General features: G+C 42.1%; 1 protein-coding gene across 2 annotated transcripts in view; it reads left to right on the top strand.

Moving 5' to 3' along the window:
* Positions 1-14153, top strand: part of LOC135505548 (snRNA-activating protein complex subunit 1-like) — a 30881-nt gene extending 16728 nt beyond the window's left edge. For both annotated transcript variants that reach the window (XM_064924616.1, XM_064924615.1), the window contains 3 exons: positions 664-805; positions 12273-12332; positions 13914-14153. In XM_064924616.1, coding sequence (XP_064780688.1) covers positions 664-805; positions 12273-12332; positions 13914-13951 — 240 coding nt within the window. In that variant the 3' untranslated portion in view covers positions 13952-14153. The remainder of the gene's footprint in view (positions 1-663; positions 806-12272; positions 12333-13913) is intronic.
* Positions 14154-15437: the final 1284 nt, after the last annotated feature.

Here is a 15437-nt window from a genome sequence, read left to right as displayed (position 1 = left end):
AAGAAAATAACAAACCAGCAGATATACATCCCTCCAGGAATTGAGTTTGACACTGCTTGTCCAATACATAGTTTATTTCAAACACCACTTTATAATGGCTATGCATGTGTTTTATTAATAGAAAATGATGGGCAACATTTTCCTCTTGCTAAAAGGTGCACAATCTGAGCAATGACTTGTTTGGTATTTTCCACTGACCTGTAGGTGTCTGCACAGATCTTGGCCATGTTGGACATCAAATACTGAACACCTTGAAAAACATCAGGCGTTTCTATTGTTTATCCCCATAATGCACCACACATTGAATGTCGTTGATCACTGCTGGAGAACCAACTTAAATATATCTGATCAAACGTTCCCCTTGCCAACTTTCCCACAACAGAGGTGAAGCAACGGGAAGGTGTATTGGGGAGTAGGCCAATTAGCCTTTGTTCATGAATTTAGTGATTGGCATGGCAACACTTACAAAACTGTGGCTTTTGATAATGGAGTTATGGACAAGGAAAATGTTGCCCTACATGTGGTATATTTTTTTGCTTGTCTGCGTCATATGCATCTGGTTTATCAATTCTGAATTCATTGCGTTACTGGCTAGTGGATATACTCTGTCTTATTCAATGGAATACTTTTGAACTGATTGATCATTTTTATGTTTATCCACAGGCCTCGAAGTCACGGCGGCATCGCCAGGTGGAGATGGACACATCCATTTCTGGAACAGGCTACATTAAAGAGGCTCCCAAATATCACAAAAGTAGGGCGCCATCACTCAAGGCCCGAACCAACAAGAACCTCTGTGGGGAAGGTCAGTCAGTATACCTCTTGTTTGATGAGAACTTTTTGGAGGAGTTTCTCAAGTCAACAGTAATGTGTATAATCTTTTCTAGCCACAAAGCAAGAGAACACCTTCAGACCTGTCAGACTGAGGTTCTGTTCCGGCTGCACCACTAACAGGCAGCTAGACAAGTGGTCACACCAGGATGGATTCCGCTTAGTCTATTTTAATTCCACTTGCATGAATTACTCTTAAGGGCATGTTCAGACTCCTAGGCACCTGAACCATGGGGTAAACTTGGCATCTGCCACACCACTTATTCAAGTCAGTTAAGAACAAATTGTTATTTACAATGACTGACGACGCTGGGCCTATTGAGCGCCAACCTATGGGATTCCCAATCACGGCCCATTGTGATACAGCTTGGAATCAAACCAGGGTCTGTAGTGACGCCTCTAAGCAACTGCATCTCAGTGCTAGACTGCGGGCGCCACTCGGGAGCCTCAAATCATTGCACCGTGATTAATTATTTTGTGGCTTGGGTCTAAAATGATTTGAGCCTTGTGGAGGTCCCTGACCATAAAGATCTCACACATGCCTTTCTGTTTGACTCCAAGTATCTTGCTTGCTGTGGTGATAATCCTTCTCAGCATATATCTGGTATTGCCAAACCAACAAATAAGACAAAGTTAAGATACTCTCAATGAAAGATTTCTAAAACCGAGTTAGTGTAGTACAGTGACTGTCTTTGTAGATCAGGTCTGTACATTTTACTCCACTGAAGCTTATTGTCCAAGAGGACACCCAGATATTTGTTTTCTTCTACAATCTCTGTTCTGACCACTGATGTTGCAGAGGTAGGTGTTGTACACTCTCTGAAGTCTATGCACATCTCTTTGCTCTTGAGGACCAAGTGTGATTTGTCACACCACTCTACAAAGGTCATTTAGGACCGGGCCATGGTGTTCCTCGTCGTCATGCAACAGGCTGATCAAGGCAGTGTCATCAGCGAACTTAACGAGGTGTCGGTCAGGATGGGAACTAGAACAACTATTGGTGTACAGGAGTGTGGACAAAACACATCCCTGAGGAGAGCCTGTGTTGGTGGTGTGTTTGTCTGAAATGTGGGGACCTACTTTGACCTGCTGTGGCTAATGAAGTCCAACAGCCACAAAACCAGACCCCCATCAAAGGAGAAGTCCCTTAGGAGTCTCTGTGCCAGAATGTAAGGCTGGATTGTGTGTAAGGCTGAAGAAAAGCCAATCGAACTCTGACATGGGATTTGGCACCTTCTAGATGTCTATAGACTGTGTTGAGAGTAAGAATTGATCATCAACTCCTCTGCTGGGCAAAGTCTTGAGGAGAAAACATTAGCAATGTTCTAGCCCTCATGTCTCCCAAGGTCAGCATTGTTTTCCCCCTTGCCTATGTGGGGCACACTAGCCATGGATTTAATCTGTTGAGTTTCCTGAGGAGTGGGTCCTCTCCACCCTTTGTTTATATGCCTCCTTGTCCACCAGTATCTGTCATTTGAGCTCACATTGTACATCTCTTCAAGCCTGTCAATTACCCTCAGTAGAAACTGTCTTCCTATTAAGTAGTGATTTTTGATACCAAAGGCTTATTGCGAGAACTCAAACTAGTCACCTTTTGGTGAAATTCGGCGTTTTAAAGCCAAAAAATGTGACCTCATCGGATCTACACTAATCACGTAGAAGTTTTTGGCGGGCTATGGATGACTGCTGGCTGGATGCAAACGAGTGATTTGCATTTGGAGCAATACTGGCGGTATCCAAGGCTCAGCCAATCGTTCACATAACAGAATGCAGCACGTGACTGAAGAGAAGAGACAGCCAATGTGCTAGTTACAGCATCAGCGTGTGCTCTGCAAAGAGCAGGAGAGTGGAAAGGCAGTTTGCCAGTTAATTTACAGCCGCTTGTCCCCTGAACGATAATGAAGGGGTAGGTGAGAAGCCTGACCACGGAGACGGGGGTGAGAAGGTGATGAAGTATACTTCATGAGCTGTAACCGAAAAACAACTGGCATTTGGAAAGTTTGAGCTGAGTGAGAAAGTGTGATGGAACAATTATTGTTAGCATTAAATATCTTGCTAGCATTCTCCCTTGGCTAGCCAGAAAAATGTTGAGCAAAATCAGCCAACTAAACTGATCAAATAATTGATTTCATGGTGTGGAAAATGAGCTGGCTAATAAAATCAGACAGCCAATGTTAGCTAGCTAATGTTACAACATCAGATAAGCAAATGTTAATAACCTAACCAATTCACTATGGTATTAACTGGTAACGTTGCTGTTCCTCAAGTTATAACTCGTTAGTTTGGACACTGGCAATCTGTGTGAAATGTTAATAACAAGCTAGTGAACTAACAGTAATATTTTCCCTCTACCTTATGTGGTTAATTTTCAGAATGAGAGAATGTTTTTTTAAAAAAATAATAATAATATTTCACCTTTATTTAATCGGGTAGGCTAGTTGAGAACAAGTTCTCATTTACAACTGCGACCTGGCCAAAATAAAGCACAGCAGGTCGAAACATACAACAGTTACACATGGAATAAACAAACATATACAGTAGAACAAAAGAAAACCGTCATTACAGTGAGTGCAAATGATGTAAGAAAGGGGAGATAAGGCAATAAATAGGCCATGGTGGCAAAGTAATTACAATATACCAATTAGACACTGGAATGGTAGATGTGCAGAAGATGAATGTGCAAGTAGAGATACTGGGGTGCAAAGGAGCAAGATAAATAAATAAATAAATAAATACAGTATGGGGATGAGGTAGTTGGATGGGCTGTTTACAGATGTGAGCAGCTCTGACAGCTGGTGCTTAAAGCTAGTGAGGGGGATATGGGTCTCCAGCTTCAGTGATCTTTGCAGTTTGTTCCAGTCATTGGCAGCGGAGAACTGAGAGGAAAGGCGGCCAAGGGAGGAATTGGCTTTGGGGGTGACCAGTGAGATATACCTGCTGGAGTGCGTGCTACGGGTGGATGCTGCTATGGTGACCAGTGAGCTGAGATAAGGCGGGGCTTTACATAACAGACTTGTAGATGACCTGGAGCCAGTGGGTTTGGCGACGAGTATGAAGCGATGGCCAGCCGACGAGAGCGTACAGGTCGTAGTGGTGGGTAATATGGGGCGTTGTTGACAAAACGGATGGCACTGTGATAGACTGCATCTAATTTGTTGAGTAGAGTGTTGGAGGCATTGCTTGTTAAACAAGTGTAGCTGGAGCTGGGCCTGACTTAAACAGGATGCCACTATAAAGGTTAAAGGAACAACACACGCTTTCCCACTTTTTCAATTCAGTGGATTAAAAGGGGTATGCCAGGTGTACGCTCTGCCTGAAAGGTCAATTATGCCAACAAAGTTTATCATGCTCTGCTGGCACATTGTGGAACAGATGTCCACATTCAGAAAGTGTACAATGTAATAATATGCAGTGTAGCCCAAAGATATTGCTTTTGTTGAAATTGACAGTAAGACGTGTGAGGGGGATTATTGCATTTTACTTGATGAACTCAATTTTTGCACAAATGTAGCCTTGTCTACTATAGAGGTCACTATAATAGAGCAAAAAAAAATGCCTGTTTCATATTTCTACAAAATATATTTTTTTCCCCAAGTGCAATATTTGTGTGTGTGTGTGTGTGGTCACAAGTGTTCTATTATAAAGGCTGTCATGGCTAACTGCAATATTAGTGTATTGTTTTTTCCCTCAAGACTTGAGTGTGAGTTGCAGTAAAGTCTCGGCAACAAATAACATTGGCTTGCTTTCTTTACATTTCTTAGCTGTGAGTTAGGTTCACATTAACCACTTTCTTTTACAGAGACTGATCATGTTGATAATTTTCTTTGTTTAATTAGTTAATCTGCATTTCCTCCTAGCAGGGATTTTTTTTGCATGTTTCAGTGAAGAAAAAAGGTGTCACCTTTTTTGGGCCCTCAACAGTTTGCATCCCTGTTATTGTTAGGGAAGATTTTACAGGTTTTAGTAGGCACAACTGACTCAACACAGAATTTTACAACATGTGACGTCATTAAGATCAGAGCTGTTGTCCTCGTACCTCCCACAGAGTACAGTCAAAACATCATGGGAGATGAGTGATACTATTGTTCCATACTTGGACAGTTTCTCCAGTAGGTTGGCAAGAGGTAGACATTGTGGTTCAATGTCCCCAGGGGAGGTCTGGTGGTCGCAGAGAAAGCACTTGGTATTGTCCGATAGCACAAATCGAGTCTTATTTTTCCTAGTGTGACATTTCACATATTAGTGGTACATGCAAAGTACAGTTTTTAAAATCCCCTAAAATAAATGTCGGTGCGTCGGGTGAGATGGATTCCAGTTTCTGTGACTGGTTATTGATCAGCAAGGTGGCGGATAAGGGAAGATTGTTTAAATCTTTCTGATTCCCCCACGTTTGGGTTTGTAATCCACTCGCAGACAATCAGGGATTAGATGGGCCATTGGAATATCCATCGTGTTTGAATTGCATTGTAGTAGGAACTCTCTGCTGTATTGGATTCCGCTGCCAGTGGCGTTTTCATCATTTAGTCCGTTATTGTACATACCTGCTACAATCAACAAGATCAGTCCAGCACACCACTGTAAAGCTGTTGTTGAGAGATTGTTTACGAATTAAAAACCTAAAACGCCACACCCACTGTGGGATGCAACAGAGCCGTGCCCCCCTGTCACTCTACAAGGTGGTTGAAAGAGTTACACAGGTGCTGGCCCATGTTGACTCCAATGCTTTCAACTGTTGTCAAGTTGACTGGATGTCCTTTGGGTGGTGGACCATTCTTGATACACACAGGAAACTGTTGAGTGTGAAAAACCCAGGAGCATTGCAGTTGTTGACACACTCAAACCAGTGTGCCTGGCACCTACTACCATACCCCGTTCAAATGTACTTTTATTTTGCCCATTCACCCTCTGAACTTGTACACAAACACAATCCATGTCTCAATTGTCTTGTTTCATACGCTTAATCTACACTGATTTGAAGTGAATATAACAAGTGACAGCTTGCACCTGTTCAGTCTGTCATGAAAACAGCAGGTGTTCCTAATGTTTTGTAGACTATGCATATGGCCGATTATAAGGGGTGTTATTGCATGACTCAGAGTGCCTGGATACAGCCATGAGCGGTGGTATATTGTCCATAAACCACAGTGGGTCCTTTTTGTTATTAACTGCTTACCACCATAATTAGAACAAGTCATACCCCTTTCTGATATACCGTGACCCAAACTACCCGGTTTGATATTATGGATATACAGTACCTTTCAAAAGTTTGGACACCTGTTTTCTTAATCACATTTTATTGCTCACATGGTTAGCAGATGTTATTGCTAGTGTAGCAAAATGCTTGTTCTCGTTCTGACAGTGCAGCGATATCTAACAATTCCACAAATACCTAATACGCACAAATCTAAAGGGATGGAATATAAATATATGGATGAGCAATGTCAGAGTGGCTTAGACTAAGATGCAATAGTATAGAATACAGCATATACATATGAGATGAGTAATGCAAGATATGTAAACATTATTAAAGTGGCCAATGATTAAGTCTATGTAGGCTGCAGCCTCTGCTAGTCATGTCTAACAGTTTGATGGCCTTGAGAGAGAAGCTGTTCTTCAGTCTCTTGGTCCCAGCTTTTTTGGTCTCCTAAACTATGTTCTTATCTCGCTCTTGGTACCACTCCGGACCAACACCATTACCTCACCCAATGGCATATATCAAATACACCCCCTCCTGGACAAGATCAGAGCCAGTGACTGGCACACAGACATGTGGAGCCAAGAGAGAATTTGTTCCCCCTCAATCATCCCTTCACATGGTTCAAAAGATACGTTTACACATGACACATTCAGAGATGACTAACCAGACCTCTCCCCTCTCTGGGCCCAAGTAACTTTCCCACATAAGCATGCTATAAAATGAATAAAACATCTTATCAATGTTACCTAAAGAATTCTGATTCTGCCACGACAATATCCCAAGAGCCATGTTTCTGTGAAACAGAGTGTACAATCCTTGTCTCTCTGGAAAGCAACCCTTGTTCTGATCTCGTAAACTTTATCTAGGGACTGGATGTTAGCGAGTAATATACTCTGAAGCGGCTGGTGATGTGTGCCTCCTAAGTCTGACTAGGAGACCGCCTCCGGCTTCCTCTTCTCCGGCGGTGTTTTGGGTCGGCCTCGAATCAGTTCAAAGCCCTGGGTGGCGCAAACGAAGGATCCGCTTCAGGGTATCCTATTACTGGTCGTAGTGCTGGTAAGTTGACGCTGCTCTGAGATCCAATAGTTCTTCATGGCTGTAGAAGCGACGCAGTTTGTGCCATTTTCCTTGTAGTGTTGTAGAATAATAGTGAATACAACAAAACTATGATTTTTTAAAATTATTTAACCTTTATTTAAGTAGGCAAGTCAGTTAAGAACAAATTCTTATTTACAATGACAGCCTAGTGGGTTAACTACCTTGTCAGCTTGGGGATTTCGATCTAGCAACCTTTGGGTTACTGGCCCAACGCTCTAACCAAAAAAATGTAGTAACCAAAAAATGTTAAACAAATCCAAATATATTTGACATTCTTCAAAGTAGCCACCCTTTGCCTTGACAGCTTTGCACACTCTTGGCATTCTCTCAACCAGCTTCATGAGTAATGCTTTAACAATCTTGAAGGAGCTCCCACACACATGCTGAGCACTTGTTAGCTGCTTTTCATTGACTCTGTTTGGGATGAGTTGGGCCGCAATCTCAATTGGGTTGAGGTCGGATGATTGTGGAGGCCAGGTCATCTGATGCAGCATTCCATCACTCTCCTTTATGGTCAAATAGCCCTTACACAGCTTGGAGATGTGTTTTGGGTCATTGTCCTGTGGAAAAACAAATGATTGTCCCACGAAGTGTAAACCAGATGGAATGGCCTATCGCTGCAGAATGCCGTGTTAGCCATGCTGGTTAAGTGTGCCTTGAATTCTAAATAAATCACTGTTAGAAGGAATTAAATTCCTATATGTTTATTACCCAATTCAATTAATACTCAGCCCATTTCTAAGGATTGTAAGATACTTATTTGCATAAAATGGGCAAGACCAGTCTCAAAATCAAGCAATGGCGTTTATTCTCGAAAGTACTGAACATGATACAATTTACAACAGGTTATAAACTGAAAATGACGTCATAGATTTTAAACTGTCCCGTCCTTCCTCCACTCCGATACAATGGCAGTATAGTTCACAAGCCTTCCTACATCGTCCCCCACCGGTTTAGGTAATTTACGACCAAGCCAAGGTCTCCCTGTGTAGATAAGCATTCTAGCCAGTCTGACGGAACAGACAGTCTTTGTTCTAATTCTTGAATATAATTACACACATTATATTCAGTACTAGGATTAAAATAAAAATTCCTACATCTATACAGTATTCTGATTTAGTCAGTCCTGATTGAAATGTATACATAATTTAGTCATTATTGATAAAAATCCCTGAACAATCACCAACTGTGTCACCAGCAAAGCACCCCCACACCATCGCACTTCCTCCTCCATGCTTCACCATGGGAACTACACATGTGGAGATCATCTGTTCACCTACTCTGCGTCTCAAAGATACAGCGGTTGGAATCACAAATCTCCAATTTGGACTCATCAGACCAAAGGGCAGATTTCCACCGGTGTAATGTCCATTCCGCGTGTTTCTTGGGTCAAGCAAGTCTATTAGTGTCGTGTTTTCTTTCCAGCAATTCATCAATGAAGGCCTGGTTCATGCAGTCTCCTGAACAGTTGATGTCTTACTTGAACTCAGTGAAGCATTTATTTGGGCTGCAATCTGAGGTACACTAAACTCTAATGAACTTATCCTCTGCAGCAGAGAACTCTGGGTCTTCCTTTACTGTGGCTGTCCTCATGAGAGCTAGTTTCATCACGGCGCTTGATGGTTTTTGCGACTACACATAAAGAAATATTCAGAGTTCTTAATGTTTTGCATTGACTGTCCATGTCTTAAAGTTACGATGGACTGTCATTTCCCTTTGCTTATTTGAGCTGTTCTTGCCATAATATGGACTTGGTCTTTTACCAAATAGGGCTATCTTCTGTATACCACCCCTACCTTGTCAAAACACAACTGATTGGCTCAAACGCATTAAGAAGGAAAGAAATTCCACAAATGAACTTTCAACAAGGCACACCTGTTAATTGAAATGCATTCCAGGTGACTACCTCATGAAGCTGGTTGAGAGAATGACAAGATTGTGCAAAGCTGTCATCAAGGCAAAGGGTGGCTACTTTGAAGAATCTAAAATGTGTCATGACACCTGCAATGACAACAAGCTCAGTACGATGATGCTGTGACACACCGCGCCAGACCCTCCACCTCCAAATCAATCCTGCTCCAGAGTACAGGCCTCGGTGTCATGCTCATTCCTTCAAAGATAAATGTGAATCCGACCATCACCAGTCCTGTCTGGTCCAGCGACGGTGGGTTCATGCCCATAGGCGACGGTGATGTCTGGTGAGGACCTACCTTACAACAGGCCTACAAGCCCTCAGTCCTGCCTCTCTCAGCCTATTGCGGACAGTCTGAGCACTGATAGGTGGATTGTGCGTTCCTGGTGTAACTCGGGCAGTTATTGTTGCCATCCTGTACCTGTCTCGCAGGTGTGATGTTTGGATGTACCGATCCTGTGCAGGTGTCGTTACACGTGGTCTGCCACTTCGAGGATGATCAGCTGACCGTCCTGTAGCGCTGTATTAGGCGTCTCACAGTACAGACATTGCAATTTATTGCCCTGGACACATCTGCAGTCCTCATGCCTCCTTGCAGCATGCCTAAGGCACGTTCACGCAGATGAGCAGGGACCCTGGGCATCTTTCTTTTGGTGTTTATCAGAGTCCGTTGAAAGGCCTCTTCAGTGTCCTAAGTGTTCATAACTGTGACCTTAATTGCCTACTGTCTGTAAGCTGTTGGTGTCTTAACGACCTTTCCACAGGTGCATGTTCATTAATTGTTTATGGTTCATTGAACAAGCATGGGAAACCCTTTACAATGAAGATCTGTGAAGTTATTTGGATTTTTACGAATTCTTTGAAAGACAGGGTCCTGAAAAAGGGACGTATCTTTTTTTGCTGAGTTTAGTATGAAATTGATTCGGGAGAATGTTTTGTACCTGTTTGAATAGAAAGTGTTCTGAGCTCGCCAGGCGTCAATGCGGTTGTAATCAGATAGTATATGTTGGTTGCCTTTGGATTGTTGGTCTTATTAGATTTGTCCAGATTGGCATTCATGTCTGTCCCAATAACCAGTTGGTGTTCAGTTAATTCCAACAATTATGCTGTTGAGAGGATCATATCAATTAGAGCATACACATTAATAAAGGCAATTTATTTCCATTATGGATCCATTTTTAGGAAAGTGATTATGCTTTCCTGGTCTTTGCCTTTACCAAGGATAGGGAATTTGAGTATGTATTATTGCGATTCCACGATTAGTTTTGTTTGTACAAGTGGTTCTCTATTCGGTCTCTTTGGCGCAGGTGTGTTTCTTGGAGCATTGCTATATCAATATGGTTTCTTGCGAGAATGTTAAGACCGCTTGAACATAGATAGGAATATTAAGGCCTTTGAAAATAAGTAAACAATTTACAAATAATTTGGCAGACTTGATGAGTAAGGGTGGGTAATGACAAATAAAATGTAAAACTTCCAGATGGGAATAGCTGGTGTTGCCATTGTTTTTCTAAAATGAAAGTAGTAGCAGCAGTAGCTTCTTTTGGTTAGGCAGTGACCAATGGGTGGGTTTCCCTGTGGGCCATGCTTTTTATTTTACATCAACACTAAAGATGCTAAACAAAATAAGTAAACAATTTACAAATAATTTGGCAGACTTGATGAGTAAGGGTGGGTAATGACAAATAAAATGTAAAACATAGATATGACACATGCAAGCCTAATCCCTTAATATTCAAAAAAAGGTGTAGCAGTAGGATCCATGGATTAATTGACATGGTGTCATCACTGTTTAGATGTTCTGGAACATAGGCAATATAATTACAAGTTCAATGCTCAGCAATATTGTTCCTTGTACCCAAACATGAGGGGTGTACTCATTTGTCTTATGCTGAGGACAGCATCATAGCAATAGGCTATGCTGCCATACTGACTGTACATGGAACCCCATGACTGGCTCATTCAGGTGTGCTATCCATCTGTCAGCTTGTCCAGTTGTGTATTGGGTTTTATGTGCTTCTCAATGAAGTCTTGACCATCTTTTGGCTGTGCAAATAGTGTTTTGTGTTCTGGAAGGTTAATGAGTTTAGCTGGGTGGATGAAGCCGCATCTCAGGCTTAGCTTTCGTAGCTGTAATCTCACTTTGTTGTAGGTCTCCCTCGGTTTTAGCAGTTTGTCACTTAGGTCTGGGTAGATGCTGATCCTCTCACCTGTATAGGTCAGAGCCCCGGATTCCGCTGCATGGTGAACAATTCGCTGCTTGACTTCCAAGCTGTGGATCCCTACAATCATACAACGAGAGCCGTTGTCGAGTTGATCCGTGTGGCGCACAATGTTAATGAGTGGCATGGGACCCAGCTTCTCCTGCCCGAACAGAAGGAAGGAAGTTGTGTTGCCCACTTCCACTCTAGTTTCAAGTCCTGTGACCCCGCACATTACATTTACGAGAATGATTTAAGTGATTCCATTTTCTCTTTTAGGAGATTGATTATCCCTTCCAACTTAGCTGGCGCTGTTTCTAGGTCATGGAGTCTTCTCCAGATTGTCCACTTTGGTTGAATAGGTATCTATTTTAGCAGTGAACACTGCCATTGATTTCAGTTATCGTTTTTTATTGTAAGTCAAGGGCAGAGGCAATCTTCTCACCAACAATCTCTCGTATACTAGTGGCCTGCTATTTCTGTTGCCTGGTATTGAGAGCTGCCATGTTTCCACAGTTGAATTGTGGATGGACAAATTCTAGCTGCTGGGGCGTAATAGACTAGTTATTTCTTGTCGCACAATGCATGTCCCCACACCTTTAATATGATATTTAGTCAATTCATGGTAATTTGCCAAAGAAAGCCACAAAGGCCATGTGTTTCAGTGTATGCCAGCTGACTTTTGAGGGATAGATGAATGTGTACTGTGTTGATGCATTTGACCTGTCTGTCCAGGCTTGTAAGTCACTTGATTGATACAGATGAGGCTGGTGGGAAGAGCTATAGGATTACGGGCTCATAGTATTGGCTATAATGGAATACATGGAGTCAAGTGGTTTCCCATATGTTTGATACGGTTCCATTCCAGCCATTCCGATGAGCCTGTCCTCCTGTAGCGCCTCCAACCAGCCTCCTCTGATAATGTTTATTCATATTTATCTCAAGCCAAATTATGCTCTTTATTTCACTGATTAACTCTGGTCATCACCAACCTTACAATAGCTTCTTGTTCTGCTGTGTCCCTTTCCATTAGGAGATGAACAGAAGATCCAATATTGGCTCCTTAGTGCTGCAGAGGAGGACAAGACTGCATGTAAGAACAGGCCAATGCCACTTACCAGTGAATAGGGGATTATTTCAATGTAGATCCATACAAAAACACTTTTAGTCCATTTTATTGTGTTCTTCAAAGTAGTTGCCTCCCACACAGTTACCTGAAAGCCAAGTAGGGGGTGGGGGGGCAGGAAACAACTAAGTGTAAGTCTGGATTTACACTTAACCAAGCGTTCTCCTTAGCAATATGTCATTGATACTTGTATAAAGTTATAAATTCTGGCATACATCAAAATATCACAATTCACATGTCAGGCTATTTGTATTTTTTATTTTTGGGTTGTGTATTGAAAATGAAAGTTTGAGGGGTCAATGACATCCAATTAATTAATAGCACTGGTGATCTCCCAAAAAAGGAAAAAAACCCTGACAGAATTTGGTGTAAAAGGTGTAAAAACTGCTACGAGGGACAAATGTGGCGTGTTTTGGAATATTTATTTCTCGTACAGAATAAAATAGGTTGACTTTTGTACTATGGGGGATAGTAGACTGACTTTTGTTGTTCGTTAGGCCTACTCATCTTGTTGGCTGACAAAGTAAATGTGGATTGTTCTTCCAATATCTTCAATATGCACTTTGGAATTGGATAAGGATGCATGCAGTTCCGTGTCTGTCATCACTAGTAGCCTGTGAGAAAGACCCGATCACTTTGACGGAGAGCCGTGAGAGTTGATTCGGAGCGCACAGCACTCAGGGAGAAGGGTACAACGGCCGCTGACCGCAAACGGCATGGATTTTCTTTTTTGGGGGTGGGGGGGGGGGGTGCATTACGGCCACACAAAGGGGATGCCACCGTGGAATTCTAGGCATTATCAAGTGCTTGTCAAATTGTGAATGAGTAACTGATGTAATGTGTTCAGCCTGCACAAAAAAAACAAAGCAGAGCTCATGTCTTTCCAGCAACTTTTTTTCCAATCATTTGTGTCATATCATGCAGCCTTACAATGTATTCAAAATCAAAACAAAGCCCAGCATTTGTAGAACTAAAGATAATTTAGAGGTATTATTATTAATCTAAGCAAAAAGTAAATTCCTATTTCTTTGTTAACCACTCAACACACAGTCCTTGAGCACATTCCCTCAAATCATTTGGAGAAAATATCCTTTCCATTTTATTCAGCTTTGTTCAATTGTATTATTCATTCTACAAAATAATGCCCCGGAATTCTAAGCAAATCCATTCTGCTAAATTAACTAGTGTATCCCACAGCCGTATGGCATAGCCAGATCAGGGCCTAACACATTTAAACGTAGATGTTCCAAAGGTCTGCATCAGTCAGTGGCTTGTAGGCTATGCGTGGAAGCCAGGAGATGGTAAATGTTAATTAACAGTCAATTACTGTGAGCCCGACAGTTATTTGCTTGACAATCACTGGCTGACACAAATACATGAGCGCCACAGCCCTATCCCCAGCCGAGTCACACCAAAGAAATGTTTTATATTGTTATGGTATATTGTCTCATTATTTGTGCATTTTAATGGACCCCAATGTAATGACACTCAAACCTGCTGTTTCCATTCTCCTAAATTGCTTTGACTCTCTCTTACATTTTGTTTCAGTGAAAAGACAGAAGCGAAAGCACAGTTTCCGGTGGTGAAGAGAATGCGGAGGATTTGGGCTAGAACTGCTGCACTTTTGGAGAGGCTAATACATTAGAACACTAAATATCCACATAATGAATATATTCATTAAGTTGTCTGAGGGCTTGAGACAGTTAATTACTGTGCATATAACAGGACATGTAATTAATAGAGCACTTTTGTTTTTGTGTACAAATAAATGTGGCACCAAATTTGCATCATTCTATGTATTTCCATGCGTGGATCTGTAATCCTTTGTCCTTCTGACAATAGTACTGCACTGGGTATGGCCCATCCTGTGAGGTTCCCTCGTCCCCTTGTTTTTAGTCGGTCACCCTACCTGCAAAATACTTTTGATCTTGGGTGGTGTTTTTACCCCAAGTTCCCCTACAATTGACCCATGTTACATTTAGCTCCACTTTCCCCTATTACTTACAGTGAATTGCGGCGCATTGAAGCCCTTAAGTCTTAATGGATCTGTTACTCTAAGTAACACAATATATAAAAAAATCCATCTGTCAGTTTCAGATGGAGAACTGTTTTTTTGCATTGGTAGCGTCCCAATCCACCGCATACGCCTATGTCGGCCTTCCGCATCTGCGTTGAAAGGGGGCTGAGGTACAGCAGGGTTTGTCAGACCATGAGACATCCCGAAAATTGGTCTTCTCAAGAAAATGTCTCTGTAGCGTCTGAATGGTTTGGCCTACAACGGGGAATGGGGACTTTAGTGAAGCAAATCTGTGAAAAATGCTACTGAATTTGAATAAACACATCAACTGCACTACTAGCTCATCAAGAATTCTTGACCATTGCTACTCCCCCTTCCAGGATGGCTGCAAGGCCCTCCACTGCCCTCCCTTCAACAAATCAGATCACGCCTCCATTCTGCTCCTCCCTTGCTTTAGGCAGAAACTTAAACGGGAAGTACCCGTGGTAAGGACTGTTCAAACTTGGTCTGACCAATTAGAATCTCTGCTTGATTTTCTTGATTGTGAGTACTAGAATGTGTTCCAGGTTGCCTCAGAATAACATTGACGTATACACTGGCTCTGAGTGAGTTTATCGGGAAGTGCATCGAGGATGTTCCCACTGACGATTACAACTTATCCAAACTAAAAAACGTGGCTAGATGGCACAATTTCGCAAAACTGAAAGTGTGATACACCGCATTTAACCATGGCAAGGTGACTGAACATGGACACGTACAGTCAGTCAGCTGTGCCCTCCGTAAGGCAAACAGGCAGTACAGGGACAGTTTAACAATTCCTGATATTTAATTCCCTGTCTTAGCTCAGTTAGGATCACCATTTTATTTTAAGAATGTGAAATGTAAGAATAATAGTAGTGTCACGCCCTGGTCTATATTTATTATGTTTATCTTCATTTATTGGGTCAGGCCAGGGTGTGACATGGGTTTATTTGTGGTGTGTTTCGTCTTGGGGTTGTGTGGGGTGTATAGCATAGTCTATGGCTGCCTGAGGCGGTTCTCAATCAGTCAGGTGA

Source organism: Oncorhynchus masou, chromosome 19, assembly GCF_036934945.1.
Source record: "Oncorhynchus masou masou isolate Uvic2021 chromosome 19, UVic_Omas_1.1, whole genome shotgun sequence".
NCBI lineage: Eukaryota > Metazoa > Chordata > Actinopteri > Salmoniformes > Salmonidae > Oncorhynchus > Oncorhynchus masou.
Note: the sequence above shows the minus strand (reverse complement) of the source record. Positions and strands in the feature narration are given on the sequence as shown.